This window comes from Mollisia scopiformis (genome assembly GCF_001500285.1).
Source record: "Mollisia scopiformis unplaced genomic scaffold LY89scaffold_14, whole genome shotgun sequence".
Taxonomy (NCBI): domain Eukaryota; kingdom Fungi; phylum Ascomycota; class Leotiomycetes; order Helotiales; family Mollisiaceae; genus Mollisia; species Mollisia scopiformis.
In genome coordinates, this window is record NW_017263594.1 from 446052 (window position 1) to 463445 (window position 17394).

The 17394-nt window shown below is 48.2% G+C and overlaps 5 protein-coding genes across 5 annotated transcripts; 3 read left to right on the plus strand and 2 right to left on the minus strand.

The window, feature by feature from the left end:
• Window positions 1-3496: 3496 nt before the first annotated feature.
• LY89DRAFT_749755 (MFS multidrug transporter) lies at window positions 3497-5050 on the plus strand (the record flags this gene model as incomplete). Its single annotated transcript, XM_018221183.1, has 4 exons — window positions 3497-3526; window positions 3607-3993; window positions 4058-4196; window positions 4275-5050. 4 exons carry the CDS (start codon window positions 3497-3499, stop codon window positions 5048-5050), a joined length of 1332 nt encoding a protein of 443 aa, XP_018070105.1.
• A 1439-nt stretch (window positions 5051-6489) lies between these two features.
• On the minus strand, window positions 6490-7374 carry LY89DRAFT_95030 (uncharacterized protein; the record flags this gene model as incomplete). The annotated part of the gene is made up of 1 exon (XM_018223528.1): window positions 6490-7374. A coding segment is annotated over exon 1 (486 nt), but the record flags the coding sequence as incomplete, so codon positions are not given.
• LY89DRAFT_587210 (uncharacterized protein) lies at window positions 7001-7252 on the minus strand (the record flags this gene model as incomplete). The annotated part of the gene is made up of 1 exon (XM_018209415.1): window positions 7001-7252. One exon carries the CDS (start codon window positions 7250-7252, stop codon window positions 7001-7003), a length of 252 nt encoding a protein of 83 aa, XP_018070107.1.
• Window positions 7375-13415: 6041 nt separating the features above from the next.
• On the plus strand, window positions 13416-15491 carry LY89DRAFT_670297 (uncharacterized protein; the record flags this gene model as incomplete). The annotated part of the gene is made up of 1 exon (XM_018213150.1): window positions 13416-15491. The coding sequence occupies one exon, from the start codon at window positions 13416-13418 to the stop codon at window positions 15489-15491; it is 2076 nt and encodes a 691-aa protein (XP_018070108.1).
• A 298-nt stretch (window positions 15492-15789) lies between these two features.
• LY89DRAFT_685698 (uncharacterized protein) lies at window positions 15790-17186 on the plus strand. The gene has a single exon (XM_018215136.1). The coding sequence runs from the start codon at window positions 16070-16072 to the stop codon at window positions 16946-16948; it is 879 nt and encodes a 292-aa protein (XP_018070109.1). The 5' UTR covers window positions 15790-16069; the 3' UTR covers window positions 16949-17186.
• The last annotated feature ends 208 nt before the right edge of the window (window positions 17187-17394 follow it).

The window sequence follows — 17394 nt, forward strand, 5'->3', positions numbered from 1 at the left end:
TGTCGTTTTGCTTTCTTTTTGATTCTTCATCCGCTTCCTCCTCCCAGAACTTCTCTCACAACTCGCGGGGAAAGTCCCAATGATATCAAGTCTTCTTTGTCGAGACGCTTGGATGAAGTGTCTTTGGATCAGGGATCAAGAGTAGAAGTCATGATCTAGTCGTTGCTTTCGAATCACCTGGATCTCACTGCGGGGTTCTGGATATGATGCTGTTGAAATCTTCAATGACATTCTCATCTAGCAAGAGTGCTGTTTTTGTCAAGTGCTAGATTTCCTCGCTATATCTACAAACAGATTCTTTCTTGGGCTATGATACTCAAATTGAAGGGCTCTATTGTCCTAGCTAAGTACCTTCCCGCTAATTGGATTGTTGAAATTGGCCATTCTGATTGCTGGAATTTTCCAACATTCCTGCGAGTTTCTTACACTCTCCGAGTTGTCAAACAATACTCTCTTGAACCATAGATATTGCATTTGCAGAAAGGTTTACAGAAATCTCAACCTGAAGGCCCACCTCATGCTTGTGAAGGTGAGATTTTATCAAAGAAGTTGAAATCGTCTAAGTACTCGAGACTTGAAACAAAATAACCGACAGCTGTCGACTATATTAAGAAAATTGCGACGTGCAACAAAACTTATCACGTATTCCACGCTGGTCAGCCGCTTTCCTGGCGTAGGTTTATGAAAGCTCGATGAAGTCTGCTGAGAATACATAGACAGGAGGTTAGGTGCTCTCACCGAATTGGTAACAAGGCCTTTGTAGGTCTGCACTAAGCTTTTCCCTTTATTCATGTTGGACTTAATCATTGGTGCGGAACTACCGAGTACAAAGATTACTGTTCTCGTCAAAGCATTGTTCTCTCTTTGTCTCTATTATGCACCTAGCACTTGAACAATACTGTTATCTAGAGGTGGTAACGGAAGTTTGTTTTCATTGTGAAGTTGAGGTCTAATTCTTTTTTGAACAACTTCCCATAACCGCTATAAAACCACTCCATGGCCTCATATTCTGCATAAGCATCAATCACATACCACAAGACTAAAGTAACAGCTAAATCTCACTCAAAACAGAAACAGCTAGTACCACCTGAACCCTATTACCCAGAAAGCAGCAATACTCAACACAATGCGTATCTCTCAAATGTCTAGCATGAGCTCAAACACCACCGCCGCTACCACCACGGTTTCGACCGCTGCCACCACCTTCCACAAATTCAGCGACCTTCCAGCAGAGATCCGTCTAAAGATCACGAAACTCAGTTTCACCCCAAGACGAATCATCATCTCGCGCGCAAGCGACAGACCATAAATGTCCCTCGACCTCCTCACAACACAGCACGTTAACTTCGAAGCCCGCGAGGCCTTCCTCAAAGCCTACACCAAATGCTTCCATAACCTCGGTCAACGCCCTATCCTCATCAACTTTGACATCGACACTCTCTGCTTCAAGTCCGGCTTGCGAACCTTGAACAAGTTCATAAGACAGTACCCCGAAGCTATGAGCAAGGTCAAGTTCATTGAGATCTCGTCGCGAGTCCCTCAGCTCGGTACTAAGATCGACTTCACGCCTTTAAAGGCCCTGCAGAAACTCACTGTGCAGTGGACGCCGGATGAGATATACACTCCATCTAACTGGCAGCACCGAAAGACGAGGATGCTGGAAATCCTCTCGCGTGCAGTGGAAGAAGCAGCAAAAGCAGGTATGTGGGCAGGCAGAAGCCTTCCAGAGTTGACTGCGGTCGACGAGCCGCTTGGTGAAGTGCTGATGAGTTGTTGGTGTGGTTATCACATCTGGGACAGTGGAACTAAACACGGTCGTCGAGCCAGCTGTGAACCACGTTCCAGAGCTTTCCATACTCGGGGATCCAGGAAATTGGGTTCGTGCAGGTTGTTCATCTGGGATCGGACATCTGCTACGACGGTCCCGGCAAAGTTGTCCAATGACGAGCAAGCAATCACGGCCTTGGCGACGTTACAGTTAGTACAATCCTGGCAGATTGAACCATGGATAGACTGGTGATCACGGAAGTAGAGGTGAGTGGCCGAAAAAATAGTGGTCAAGAGCCATGCAGTGCTACCCAAAGTCCCAATTCTAAAATATCCTGTGTATCTTTGAGAGTATATCCAAATGACGTATGCATAGCACCTTTACCACGCTAAGCCCACTTCAGACCTAAACTCGCTAACTCTATATAAAGTTAAACAAGCAAATCCTTGACATGTAGTCCGGAAAACCAAAGGTTATCTAATATATTGTTAGCTCAGTTGACAGATTTCCAGATGGACTCATAGCCTCTCTAAAACTAGCACAGGCTGCTAGTTTGGAAGAACCATCGATCTCGGTCGATGGCTCTGAGTTTTGTTTTTTTGGCCTGACAAAAGCCTCACTCGCTAAGCAGAGAGTGAGGTCGGGTACGGGCTACTAGAATGGATACACTGGCACTACCTGATTGCTTGACCTTTGAGTTTGATACAGTAAGAATAAAAGAACGTTCGAAAACAATCAGGACTCGATATGATGCATGTGAAGACATAAAAAACAATGTGTGAAATAGAGACTAGCCCCCGCTTTGAAGTTGGCATGAAATTTGCTTCACGCTTAGCGAGAGGGAATAGGGGGAAAGGGGTCACTTGACAAATTAAAATAGTTCATGAATCAAAAGATCATATACAAGCATTTTTACGTACTATTGACATGTATAGAGCGACGCTATGTAGTTCGCAGCTAATTCGTCATGAGATCCTTGAAATCTTTTCAAGTGTTCTGGTGTGGATGTTTGATGTGCGGTTCACGCTCTAGAAAAGGATACTTTTGGGATCATGCAATAGACCTGACCCATTCACGAAGAATCTGTATCCAATGCTTTGCTATGTGATCCTCCAGCTTTTCTTACATAGACTAATTGTATACTGATACTTCGACCGGCGGGTGTTCTTTATGGATAATCTTGTGCTTCTCATCGTCCCACATTATACTTTCCCCTTGAAGTCTTCATGCCTCCACGTTACCCTATACTTCTTAGAATTTCTCCTGGACTCCGTATATATCTCCTCGAGCCACAATGATCTGGGGATTACACTGCAAAGTGGGTGTGGATACGGCATTCGGAAATACGGAGCTCGGACTTATAGAATTCGGAAAATACAAGGGCTACTTGACTTCTATAAATTTCGAGGGACAAAATTATATTCCTGTGTAACATAAAGTACATAACTACTTTGTTGTTTTCATTCTTACTTCCCTCCTCTTTGCTCCTTCCGTCGAGCTTCCTTCTTTGAAAGACATTCTGAGGACTCTGCCACCTCTCACGGCACATCCACTCTCGGGCTTGTGTACGCCAAGAGTTATTCATGGCTTCCACGAGCACCGTCATTCCACTCTCATCCTCGAATGTTGATATAGAGAAAAAGACTTCCACATCAATCCCTCCCAGAACCGACAACGAGAAGAGTTCGTGGCAAGATGTCGGCGTGGTGGAGCAACAACTAGGACTAAATGCCAACGAAAGCGCAAAATCCTTACCTTGTCAGTGGCCTTCTCCCTCCACGATAGCATCTCTCCCCCGCTTGCTAAATCTCTTTACTAACTACGATCATTTCCTTAAGGTTACCCGGGATAGCCCAGAGGATCCGCTCAACCCATTCAACTGGCCTCAAAGAACAAAATGGGCCGTAACACTCCTGACCTCGTTCGGAGGCATGGTCACCTTGATGTCGTCCACAATGATGGCACCTGCTTTACCTGACATCGGGCAAGACCTCCACATTGACGATGCAACAACGCAATTGACGCTGTCCATATTCGTGCTCAGTCAAGCCATTGGCCCAATGGTCTTGGCCCCGTGCACGGAAGTCTTTGGCAGGAAACCGGTCTGGATCTTATCGGGCTGTTTATATATTCTGTGGAATACTGTTTGTGGGTTCTCGAAGACTAATAATGTGATGATCGTTGGTCGATTTTTCGCTGGTCTAGGAGCTAGTGCTGAATACGCCGTAAGTACAAGAACCTTGTGATCGATATCACAAAGACAAAGACAAATCCTGACTATAAATCCAGGTCTCCACCCCGGTTCTGAGCGACTGCTGGAGGCCAGAACACCGTGGACACTCATTTGCGATTGCTACCTTCCTCCCTCTTTTTGGTCCCGCAATTGGCCCCATCCTTGGTGGAGTACTCACTGGTTCCATTGGATGGCGTTGGCTCTTCTGGGTCCTCTCAATCTTCGACGCTGTCCTCATGCTCTCCGCATTCTTCATCTTCCCCGAGACATAAGCCGGAACCATCCTCCACCACAAAGCCAAGAAGCTACGCAAGGAGACCGGCCGAGAATACTATACCGAGTGGGAACGAGAGAACAAATCCCTTTCTCACCTCCTCGCAATCAGCTTGGCACGTCCATGTCGTTTTCTTCTCACACAACCCCTTATCCAGCTCATGTCTTTCTTCCTCGCCTACAACTACGGGATCCTCTACATCGTCCAGTCCACATTCGCCACACTCTGGATAACCCGCTACGATCAATCCGTGTCCGTCTCGGGACTCCACTACCTCTCCATAGCAATCGGCTGCATCGTTGCTTCAGTAGGGGGCGCTCGAGTCATGGACCGCGTCTGGAAACACCTCAAAGCGCGCGCTGAAGGCGAGACGCAACCCGAATACCGCGTCCCGTTGATGCTCCCAGGAGCAATCATCATCCCCATCGGGTTATTCTGGTATGGATGGTCGGCACAAGCACGGTCATTCTGGATTCTCCCCGACATCGGTATTGCAATTTTTAGTTGCGGAATCATAGTTTCGACGCAAGCAATGCAGGCGTATGTGATGGAATCTTTCATCAAGCATGTTGCGAGTGCCACCGCGGCGAGCCAGTTGCTTCGCAGTCTGGCTGGGTTTGCGTTCCCGTTGTTTGCGCCGAAGATGTATCAGAGCTTGGGGTATGGATGGGGGAATAGTCTGTTGGCTTTTATGTTCATTGGGATAGGGATCCCGGCACCGCTTGTTTTGTGGAAATATGGTGCTAAGCTGAGAGCGAAGGGGAAGCCTCAATGATAGATAACGGATAGAAAGGGAAGTGAGAAAGAGCAGAGAAGCACGTTGATAGTAACTTGAGGGTATGCTAGCGGATCTGATGCTATTTCTGGACGGTACGGAATCGGGACAGCCCCTGTCCTGCAAGTCGTTCGGTATGTGTGCCAATTATCATCAGTCAGAGTTGTTTGATATCCTAAGTATGATTGTCAAAAGGAGTCGCTTCTGCATCAGAACGCATTTCTGTTGAGAGGAAGTACAATGGCTACTGTAGTTGGAATCGTAGATAACAACCGTATAAATCCGCGAAGTAGAGGAAGGAGAAGCCTTACTGTATTGCGTATCTTTCGTCCACATGAGGGTGGACACCGACGACTGGTAATGATGCTACTTTCTCTTCCTGTTTCATCTCATAATACCGCATCGAGGCATCATCAGTCCTCATACTATAGATTTGCGAAGGCTTGCTATTCCACCTACTTCTATCATAAGAACTTGCAGGATCTGGACACCGGAACCTGAATCTAGCTACGATGTGGCAATTCAAGATCTTCGCTTCACACCACTCAAAGCTTTAGACTGTCCTCCTTGTCGTTGCGTCGTGCATTTCTGCATCAGTAAGTGAATAGAAAGGGAGTCCTGATATATTCGAAACTCATCCACCAACCAATCCTAGACCTCAACTTAGGATGCCTCTCTTTATAGGATTTTCCACCCCAAGCTTTTATGAATAGTGTGTACAAAACAACAAAATCATCCAAAAAAACACTGAGCTCCAAAAGACAAGAAAGACTAGCCCTCAGCATATCTCGTCTTTCAACCACCACCATCCATACAACAGCTACTGCTGTAGCAAACTTCCACTCCCCAAACACTTCATCAAGAAAGGAAACCCAACAACCTCAACCCGTAAAACCAACATATCCGCACCTCCTCACTATGCACGCATATCCCTCCAGGGATACCATCTCCCGCCCTCAATTGGACCGGCCCTCGGAAACCGCCCGAATGATCTCCATCCCGTTCCCATCCCCATCCCCATTCATCTCCCATGCCCTTCACACCTCCTCCATCCGACCCTCTGAAAGCCATCGACCCATCCAGCAAAACCATCCCAACCCCATCCCTAACAAACCCTCTCTCTCTCTTAGTCAGCTAAGTCGGATGCTGCTCCGGTGGATGGAACTTCATGTGGAGTACAGCACAGTACATATACTTTCCCAGGGATTCTCCCCACGAAACTTAGATAAATGTGGATCTAACCTTACCGGAACGCCCAACCGCGCTCCACGCGATACTACGATGCTGCAGTGCCGGTACCCTACCCTACCCTATTCTACGTGGATGTGGATGCCGGTGTCGGCCTTGCACTGTGTGTAGGGATGAGCGCGCAACGGTTTGTTGAGACGTCCATCTCAGGGGAACTTGGCACAGGTAGATCGATCAGCTCGATGAAAATGTGTTTGTTGAGTAATCTTGAATTTCCTAAGATAGATAAAAAAAGACATGTACACAATAAAGCTATGCACGCTCGCTCCTTCGCTCGCTATCCCTAATGCCACCCCAGCCCATCCGTGAAATACACGTACAAAAGATAGATAGATAGATAATCTGTATCCCAAAAACCTCCACATGTCCATGAGAGAGAACAGTGAGGAAGGAGAAGAAGAAAGATGATAAGTAAATGAAGCAGACCCATGCAACCGTTTTAAACGCCAGGAACCCCATGCGCGCGCGTGAGCGGGACGTTTACATTCTGTCTGTCGGTCTTGTAGTAGTGTTGAGGAGAGGTGTAACGAGCGTTTGTTGGTCTTCGAGGAGAAGAAGTGATTAGGTAGTGACGGAGGAAGTGTGCTGGCCGTCATCACGTGGTGGTTTGAAGTTCCTCCTCTTACAATGTACTCGTACATGCTCTGCTCTGCTCCGTCCTTCCCTTCACGCTCCATTATCTTGTCCAGGAGGTCTGTCTGTCTATCTTCGGACAGAACAAGCGGTGCTCCAGCTCTCCATGGGGAAGTTGACGGGACTAGGTGGTGGTGGAGCTGGGGGCGAGTAGTCGTTCTCGTTTTCGCGGAGGATGAAGGTGTATGGGCTCTTGGCCTTCATGTTCAGTGTATTTGAGAGGCAGAGAGATACGTCTCTTCCGAAAGTTGAGTTTGTGAGCAGTGGTGAGCGGCGGCGAGGGATGGGCGAGGCGAGCGTTGTTGAGGTTTGTGAAGGCATTTTGCGGTATTGTGGGGTGATGCAGAGTTGATCAGGCACGGTCTTCTTGAGTGAGGGTAAAGTGTTTGTGGTTTCGTATGTTGGAAATGCGGCGGGGCGGCGTGGAATGCTTTGGTGATGCTGAGCTGAGTCGGCAGTTAGTGGAATGATATACAAGCGGGTTTGTGTTGCACACTGCATACACGAGCTGAGAGTTTGCTCACCGAACAGTCAGATTGACTTCACGGATGTATAGTCTCGGGAGGATTATTTTCGACTCCAAAATGTTTTCTTTGGCAAGATGGAAGTGGGAGCGGGCGATGATAAATATATCTTAGGATCTGTGCAGTGTAACACGGACAACAAAGATACGCTCAGCCCTGTTTGAAATGAGAGGAAGTTAAGATTTCAGGTCGACAAGAGTCCAGCTTTGGGAGAAAAGGAAAGGAAGGGGGAAAAAGGGATCCCAAAACGGGGGACCCAGCCCGAATTTATCTCCCTTGAGTGCCTTTCCGCAAATTGGACATCCCACTCACCAGGCTCAGATATCCCCCATCCTCCACAAAAAAAAGTAAGACAGCTCATCCCTCCGGCAAGCCGCCTTGTCTCTCACATCCCAGTCCCCCGACATCGAGCCATCCATCGCCATTCCGTATCCAGGCTCAGAATGTTCCATGCCGGGCCAAAAGGCTAGGCTTGGGCTCAGGCTGGACCGCCAACATATTCTATCGGCAGGGACTGGGACGACGGGGGCCAGGGCGTCTCCTCTCTCACCCATGGCCCCCCCATGTTCTCCCCGGACCCAAGAAGGCATGCACTGTACTTCGTAATCTCGCTGCAAACCCTCTTCCGAATGCCCCGGAAGGGCAAGATTTGAGACTGACATGTCGTTGCTGTCCTGCCTGTTCTTGTTACGAACGACTCAGATGCAACCGGACAGTTTATTACTGAACTGCGGCGTCCAATCTGTCCTCTCCTTTGCACTTTCAATATCACATATGTAGTTATTGTAGAGCCACTGTAGACACTGCTTGGCTATGCTTGGCTATGCTTAGTCTACATTCCACAAGCAGGCTTCAAAGTGTTTCGTGGGGTTGGTTCTGTCTCGTCTCGTCTCGTCTCCTCCGACTCCAGCTGCGTGGCTTGGGTGGAAGTGTCGAAGTGGAAGCACCAGGAAGGGCCTTAGAAGAAGAAGTGGACACCTCTCATGCATGGCCGGCTTTGTCCTTTGCAGGGCAGCGCATTTGCGTGCGCATGCAAAATAGCGGGTCTGGGGTTACCGGCTGAGAATCCGCACCCCTGGAAACGCCCCCAACCGCACCACGACCACTGACCACTGACCACTGGCCACTGACCACCCAGCTTCACCTTCCCTTCTCTGCACTGGACTCACGATTCAGCAACGACCCGAAGAGCCTGACAAGCTGGTTGGTCTCTGCCCTGCCAATCTGTGTGCTGGAAGGGCCATCGCATCGCTCACATTTCCAGCGATGCAGAGCCTGCAGCTGCAGTGTTGAGACGATAGGTTATGAGGCTTTGGGAGAGGCGGTGAGGGAGCCTGCCTCTGGGTGAGAAAGTGAGCATTATCGAAATTGGTCAATATTTTCTTTCTATTTGCTGAACACACATGAAGCGGAATCCGGAAAACACGAATAGGAAGGTAATGCGGTCGATATTCTTGGTTTCTAGGCAGCTAGATCCGTGTTTCTTTATTCGCTCCCCCTTCCTTCACAGCTCGTCGTCGTCGTGGGGGGCATGTTTGAGCTAGTGTCGAGATGAGATGCGATACAGTACGGCATCTCTTCCAGAGCTTCGAGAGCTGTCTTAGTCTGGGCTGGGGATAAGATTAGTTTGAGGCGTGGGGGAGGGAAGGGAAGGGAAGGTGGAGGGTGGAGGGTGGAGTAAGAGGTGATGGTGAGGCTTACCATCGTCGTGGGGGTGTGGAGGTCAGAGAGAGCGACTTGGACTTGTCAAAGCCCCGAAAAGCCAACACAGCAACAGCAAGCAAGGCAGGGCCGAGCTACTCGGTATCGGACCCAAACCCAAGCTATCGAATCTCATGAGAGATCGCATTTTCGTTTGCTATCCGTCTCTGCTCGGCCTTGACTGGATATCAAACACCTGTCCCTGCGTTGTGGTTTCCGGTTGGTAACGTCAAACCCTGGTCGACATGCAGCTCTTCTGGCACTCGTCCAGGAATCTCGCTTTCTGACTTACTCGTAAAGAAGACCAAGACCAAGTTTCCATTTCAGGAGGGACCTCGTTTGTTTGCATAGAACAAAACCCAGCAACAACGTGATAGGTATGAGACCGCTTGTCTTAACGCTTGACTCGTGGAGTCCTTGATATTCGGTCGATGGTCTGGAAGGAACGGGCCCTTCCTTCCGCGGCACCAACCCGACTCCCGAGATAAAAGAGAGCTCCCTGAACGGGGATCTGCCTCTCCCCGGACAGCGTCTGCAACGTAGCGCTTCGAAGGGCCCAGAAGTTGCTTGGTGTGGAAGCCATCCTCTGACTAATAATGTATCGATACTTACGAATACATCCCTTGTGGTAACGAGCGAAAGCAGTGAGATGGCAGAGTCAGTCGGCGTTGTGCTCGGAGCCATGAATGCGAAGCTCCAAGTACGTACTTCAAACCCGGAGCGACAAAGCAAAACCAGCTTCTTCTTCCCGAGTCAATGATTCCTCAGGCTACAGCTCAGGATGTCACGGATATTTGCTACTTCTGTCGGAAAGATACATCAGCCTGCGGTTGCCTCTCATCCTTCGGAGGAGATCCCTTTAGTTCCATTCCCGACGGCCGGCTGCACCACGAGGCAAGTCGGGATGGAGATCAGGGGTCGAAACAAGCTGTTATCGTGTGCTTTAATTTACCAAGTACTTTGTTGGTGTTTTTGGTGGAGGCGAGAGCAAGGTTTGGGGATGCTGCACGATTCCTGCACCCCAGCTTTTTGAGGGGAAGATATTTTTATCCCCGCCTCAGAATATCCCGACGGGACGAGGCTTTTCCTCCTCTTTTTCTCGGCTCTAAATACGACGCGTAGGCTGTCACAATAACGTCTTCGAAAAGGTCTGTATGCTTGATTTCTGAGAAGAAAATCGTATATGCGAGCTTCCTTCCCGTGTCTGCCGTCGTCAATGCCGGCCAAGACTGGAGTCGGCGATTTATTCTTTTGGCTGTTATGAGCTCACTCCCCTGATGGCATGTCAGAGCTCCTGCTCCGAAGCGAATGTGTACGAAAAACTCTTCAACCTAGGTATCTGTTCCGACTTTGATCGTTTACGACTTTGCGAGTCGCAAGGTAAAAAGCACGGTCTGGCATCCCATGCATCGCGTCTTGTTACACTTAGGCATCGACACTTCGACAGCCTCATAAACAATCCAGCGTACATATGTATGCTCTCGTCACGTTTGACGTGACGATGAACTGCATCGTGTCACCTCGGCATCGGCACGGCTTGTCCTGCTGCAGGAAAAAGGAGAAAATCGTGCCTCATGGCTGCAACCAATCCAAAGTTCGAGAACGTAAAGGCCGTTTCAGGTCGCGTGCTTCACGAAACGTACCGTACCAGTGTCCAGAACTACTGGGACACATTGATAATGGTGGCATGGTAATAGCAGAACCAAAGGTAATGTCATACTGCAGTCGCATTCGGTGTAATACTTCCTGTACATAATCCTCATCATCATCATGACTGCATGATTCTGTAGGAAGAAGGAAATGAACTTTTGCCACTCATTCATTATGGATTCCGAGTCTTTTCGACGCGTGTCGCCAAATTGCAGGAGTATCAAGATGCCTCTTTCCGGTGATTTTCTTCGGCGTGGCAGGCTTTCCAGAAAGGAATATTAATGTCTCAAGTGATATCGATCCCGGAAAGGAGGTTTTCCGTTTCGTCATGAGAGATCATTTTCATCATTGTACAAAAGATGCAGTACTCGTACTTCACGATGAATCGCAAATAAGTTTTATCGGATAAAAAAACTGGTGGGTGTATGCATGGTAACAGAAAATCATCATCTTACATTTGCTACCTTTTTACTGATCAGGATGTAACTTGTAGAAATTTCAACCCTCAGGCAAGATTTTTCTCAGCTTTCATGATTCGTTGAGCGTACATCTCAACTTCCGTAGAAGGACAACTGGTGCGCAACGTAACCCGTCAACGGAGATTCTTCGGTGGCTGGCCCAGAGAGAATTCTCCATTATTGACTTGCCGTAACCATTCTTCTGACTGCTGTAGACGTTCAAGGATCTGGGCCTCAAGTACCTAGGTATATCCTATTTTATCAATAGCTGACACGGGAAATTCCAGGCACTGAGCGCTTCATGATTTCAATCTGCGCTGAAGTTTTATGCTGGCTAACAACTCTAGGCCCTTGGAACGGTCGGTCTAAAAAATACAAACAGATCGCCCGTAAACGTGGGTGATTGAAAAGGGGTAACTTACCTTAAGCGATCATGTGATTAGATTTCGTTCTATCAACTTCGGGCGGTATATCCGGAGCGTCATACTAGTCACCCCTTCAATGAACCTCCAATTCATGCACCGCAGATACAACTACAACATCCTTTCATCTATCCTCTGACTTCTTCCTCCTTCCTAAAAATTCCCCCTCCCTGGCCACCCAAAACCACGTATCTTGGGTCCACAGAAAATAGAGCTTAAGGTCATTCCGGCGCACTTCATCATAATCATACATACCCACCACTCTCATTAACTTAGCTTCAATACCCATCCTAGAATTAACCAGCTTGATTCCATCTCCTATCCTCTCTCGCATCTGATCAGTCGTCTGCTGACTCCGCGGTCCAGACAGATCCCAGCCCAGCTCCACACGAATCAAGTTCGGGAATGTGACGAGGAAGTAGTTCGGCGAATAAGAGATTCTGCTTACACGAATGAAGGGCGGGCAGTCTTCAGATGTGTCGTCGGGCCTGAATCTGAGGGTTAGACAGTGGAGGGAGGTTGCATCTGAGAGTGTTGCTGATGAATGGGAGCCGGAGCCATCTTCAGATGGAGCGGGGTGGCCAAGAGTCCAAAGACCAGTGGTCATAATTTTCTGTCTGTGGTTATCTCAGTGGATGTTAGAGAGAGGGGTAGATGGAAGACACACTCAATGTGAATTTCTGCACGAGTGATGGTTTGGACTGCGTGTGAGGTCATGTCCCCGAAGCTCCAGTCGTTGTGACAGTGGAAGATGTAAGTGTTTTCTCTGTAGAAGATTGAGAGTGCTTCGTGGTAGAGAGTTCTGTCTCTGGTTCTGTGGTGTCAGCTGATTTATCTGAACCATGTAGGCAGTGTCGCATCTCACGGTCGAAGAGCCTTGATCACGTTGGGTATTTTGCTGTACCAGTCGACGCATAAGTAACTCCAAATTTGGAGGCGAATTTCAGCGGGGAGTATGGAGCCAATGTAAGGAGCTTTCGTATTCTTGTCAGCTGCGATCTCGTCAAGAGACATGCTCTGGAGCTCGGAAATGACATGATCAGTGTGGGACATTTCGGATATCAAATTGATTGCTCGAAGTTTGAATTGGCATCCAGCTGCAGACTGCTTGGAGATTCGAAGCAGAGGGTAGAGAGCTGATCTTCATTCAAGGTTCCAAAAATGTACGTGAGCTGCAAAATCCTTCTCGTCACGATTGTGGCTTAGCGAACCAAATGTTATCTCAGTGTTCAGATACTCCAGTGCAGAGATCTTGTAGCCTAACCGGCCAATAAGGTTGGGTAACTTAAAGCCCCAACTTCTTCTGCCTAGGAGCATCTGAACACTGAGATTAACCAAATGGGGTGCAGGCTCATGCTCGGATCACGTGATCCAAACAAATGACACCTCCCGAGGTCATTCCCAAACGGGTACATCGATAGAGATCTACCAAATTTGATTTGAAGGTGGCAACTCGCAAAATGACCGTTTCTAAAACATTGTCTGGATCTCGTGCTGGTGTAAGCTTTCAGCCACCATTGCTAAGGCGGCATCGCTTGAGGCAACGAGCAACGCATCATCACAACTACATTCGGGTTCTCGTACTTCCTTTTCAAAACCATCTTCAAAGGCTAAATTCGTCTTCATTAGCTGATATATAAAAACTTGTGTGAAAGCAAGTCAATCGTGTATCTAGACAGCCGTGCGCCATTCTCTGTCGACCAAGGAGAACACGAAGCGTTCTGCCAAGATGAGGCTGGAGAGCAAAAGCAACTTCAAATCAACTGAGGAAGTTTTGAACGCCCTTACGCGATATCAATACGAGCCACTTCGTGGATCAGACAATATCCGTATATTGACCCTCCACGCAACCGAAGATCACATCGAGTGTAGCCTCCAACAGATCGACGTCTCTGACGGTGGCTACCAAGCCCTCTCCTACGTATGGGGCAACCCAGCAAAACCCTTTCGAGCCATTGTTCGCGGCGATGATGGTTCGAGAATCGGTTATATTCCCCTTACGGCAAACCTTAAAGATGCATTTGGAGACTTGAGGGATGCCGAGGGGTTGCAGAGCAAAGTGTTCTGGATTGACCAGATCTGTATTGATCAGGAAGGCGACGAGAAGAACCATCAAGTGGCTATGATGGGAGCGATTTATAAGAATTCAGCAAGGGTCATCACTTATATCGGCCCATCTGGGGATGACGAAGAAGAGAAAGCCGCGATGAAGTTGCTGGCACGCTTGTACGAACATTTTGAAGAGAACTACGAATTCTTGTTTAAACATAGTAGTCTCAGCGAGGTGTATCGGAGAAAATCAGAATTTCCAGTGAAGGAACTACCAAAGGAATTGCAATATAGTGATGATGAGAGGATGAACTTTCGCGGCAAGACCGACGAAGACGCATATGTCGTTCAAGGTTGGAGACGATTGTTCGAATTAGCATTCGGGAAGTGGACAGAGCGGTTATGGATAGTGCAGGAGCAACTACTCAACAGTGAGACGTCGATGTTACGTGGACCATTACTACTCCCCTGGGATACTATTCCAGTTATGGCAATGCTTTTTTTCTCGGAATTGTTTCCAAACGCTCATTACCTTCGTTTTAACCAGGAATATGGCTCACAGTCTTATCTGGCCCCCGGATATTTTGCTTGTTCGCTGTACTCGATATGGTATAATCGGAAGAAGCTGAATACTTTGAAACCTCGAATAGCAGGTGGACCGGATGAACTCTTCGTGCCAACTCTGTCTAATATGGCATTCTATCAAGGTCTCATTTGCCACGACCCCCGCGACCGAATTTATGGCCTACTAGCTATTTCGTCCGATGCCAAAGAACTGGGTATTATTTCAGACTACTCCGTCGATAGGACAGCAAGCAGTGTTTATCTCGACTTCTCCGTGCGCGTCTTACAACGTTGGAAGGATCTTGAATTACTAGCTTATGCCTCCCGCTGGTCGAACCCGTCGGATATTACAGTCCCCTCGTGGGCAATCAATATCCCTCCCCTTCCACTACCAGATATTGCGCCTTATGGTGTTCTAGCGCCGCATGCATACTCTTCCCTGGAGATTCGTCCTCGATTCATCCTCGACTACTCTGTTGTAGTGCTCAAAGGTCGAGTCATTGACTATATTGCCATGTCTGCATCACCCGTAGAGACCTCTCGATCATTTGAAGTGGGCGTACTCGATGCTGGCTATTTACGGAGTGTCACGCAAGTTCTATCAGGGCTGTCGAATGTACTGTTCCACTTAGGGATCACGCTTGAAAACGCCTGTTCTCTTTGTCGAGCAATCATGGCACTTGACCCGGCTTGGTCACCCGCTCTCCATGAGAAACGCTCACCTATCGAACAGACTGTGTTTCATTTACTGTCACTCTATCGTTACCTTCTCTCCGTCATATCGCGTGCTTCTGATATCTGTTCTGCGACCCATATAACTGAGGATTGCGTAAAAGTCATCCAGGAGCTGGCTGGGTTGCTCAAAAACACAATCAACGTTGACGTTCTCTCTGCTCTTGATGAACTTAGTCTTGAGGAGAAGGAAGCGAATGCTGAAGTATATCGGCATCAAGTGATAAGGGCACGCTCGTTCTGCGTCACCAAACAGAACCTTATCTGTAACGGCATGCACGAAGTACAAGAAGGGGACGCAATAGCAGCTCTCCAGGGCGCGGAAAGGTTGTACATTCTTCGCCCCGTCGGCGATAGATATCGGCTAGTCGGCGACGCTTTCATTCCTGGTCTGAATTTCGGAGAAGCATACGAGGGTCTTGATCCGGACGAGGTGGACTACGACATTGAGATAATGTAACCATCCAACATCCGACGCTGATATAGCGAAGATTCATCAAGCCAATTAGTGGATCTCGGAGGGATTCTGTCCAGAGATGATTGCTTTACTAGGGAGGCAGAGGAGGAACCTCTGGCATATTTTGACGATTTAGATTTATTAATTTTTATGAATTATTTATTCTAAAAACTAGATTCTGCAGGGGTGGATCTGTTGCCGAGGCTTGATGTCATGTTTGGAGAACTTTGAGGGTAGCTCCTCTCCGGTGAAATGGAAAGATAAATAAAACCTCACTCGAAGCTTCACGATTTAATTCTTTGTTGTATTGTACATATCTCCAATCGTAATTGCATATCTCTACGTAGTTTATCTACAATTATGGCAGAATCCCAAGTTCCCGAGATAGTCCTGTACCACTACATATTTTCTCCCTACGCGAAACGGTAACCTCTATTCTCTCTCTTCCTATCTTCTCTCTCTGATATAGACAGTGTAACATGGTACCTTGCCTTCCGCCAAATTCCATATACACAATGTGTACGTCCCATCTGCTTCCTCATTCCACCCAAAACTAACAAGCAAAGCTACAACCAGTAATGATGCCCCGCCCCGACATCAAAGCTCTGGGGACCAACTACCGCCGCATCCCCCTCATGTCCATCGGCCGAGACATCTACAACGACACACGCCTGATCCTCTCCAAACTCGAGCAACTCTTCCCACCATCCCCCCAACACCCCTCCATCTCCTCGAACCCAGGCCTCAGCAAACTATTCGAAATCTGGGCCGTAGACGGCGGAGGATTCAGAAACGCAGGAGCTTTAATTCCCGCTGAAATGCCCTTACTCAAAGATCCCAAGTTCCAGAAAGATAGAGAGGAATACACGGGCTTTTCGTGGACCCCGGAGAATGTGGCGAAGGGGAGAGCGGATGCGTTGGTCGAGATGCGGAACACGTTTGAGAATATCGAGCGCAATTTCTTGGCGGATGGGAGAGAGTGGATTGCTGGGACCAAGGAACCGAGTTTGACGGATATTGAAGCTGTGTGGCTATTGCATTGGTTGCGGGGTTTACCTGGTGCGTTGCCGCCGGATGTGATTTCGAAGACGCAGTTTCCGAGGACTTTTGCTTGGGTTGAGAGGTTTGATGGGGCTGCTAAGGCTGCTGCTGAAAAGATGGGGAAGCCTAAGACGGTGAAATGGCCTGAAGTTAAGGGCATTGTGAAGGGTTCTGAGTTTGCGGAAGTGGAAGCCAGTGCAGATGGGAATGACCCAAGTGGGTATAAGAAAGGAACGGTGGTGGAGGTTTGGCCAACGGATTCGGGCTTCAGTCATAGAGACAGAGGGACTTTGGTAGGGTTAGATTGGAGAGAGATCGTTATCAAGAGCAAGATGGAAGATGGGACCGAAGTGAGGGTTCACGCACCAAGACATGGTTTCAGGATCAAGGAAGTGAAGGATGGAGAGACAAAGCTGTAAGTTTACTACAAATTAAGTTTGAAGTCAAGGATACACAGTCGAGTACATACATAATTCACCTCACATACATTCGAATACACACGTCAAGAGAACCTAGCACATCATCAATCACCACAAAAGCCATGTGACTGAGCATTGCGTATGACACCTTTGCATCTCTACATAGCACCCCTCGAAGAGCAGTCCACAGCAACAGAGATCAGTTCTTCCTTTGATGTTACACCGTTCTCTTGTATTCAACTCAAACAAGCGAAGAAACCTTCACCCTCATTCCCCAATCCCCATTTATCCTTCCACCAGCGAAAATCCCACCCTATCAAAAATCCACCATCGTATACAGACCAATATGCAACTGAGCCCTGTACCCGAACCAAAATGCAACGCGGTGTAACCTCCGGCTGCATCAGTGAGGCTCCATGCATCGCCACTTGGCACATCCACAACGC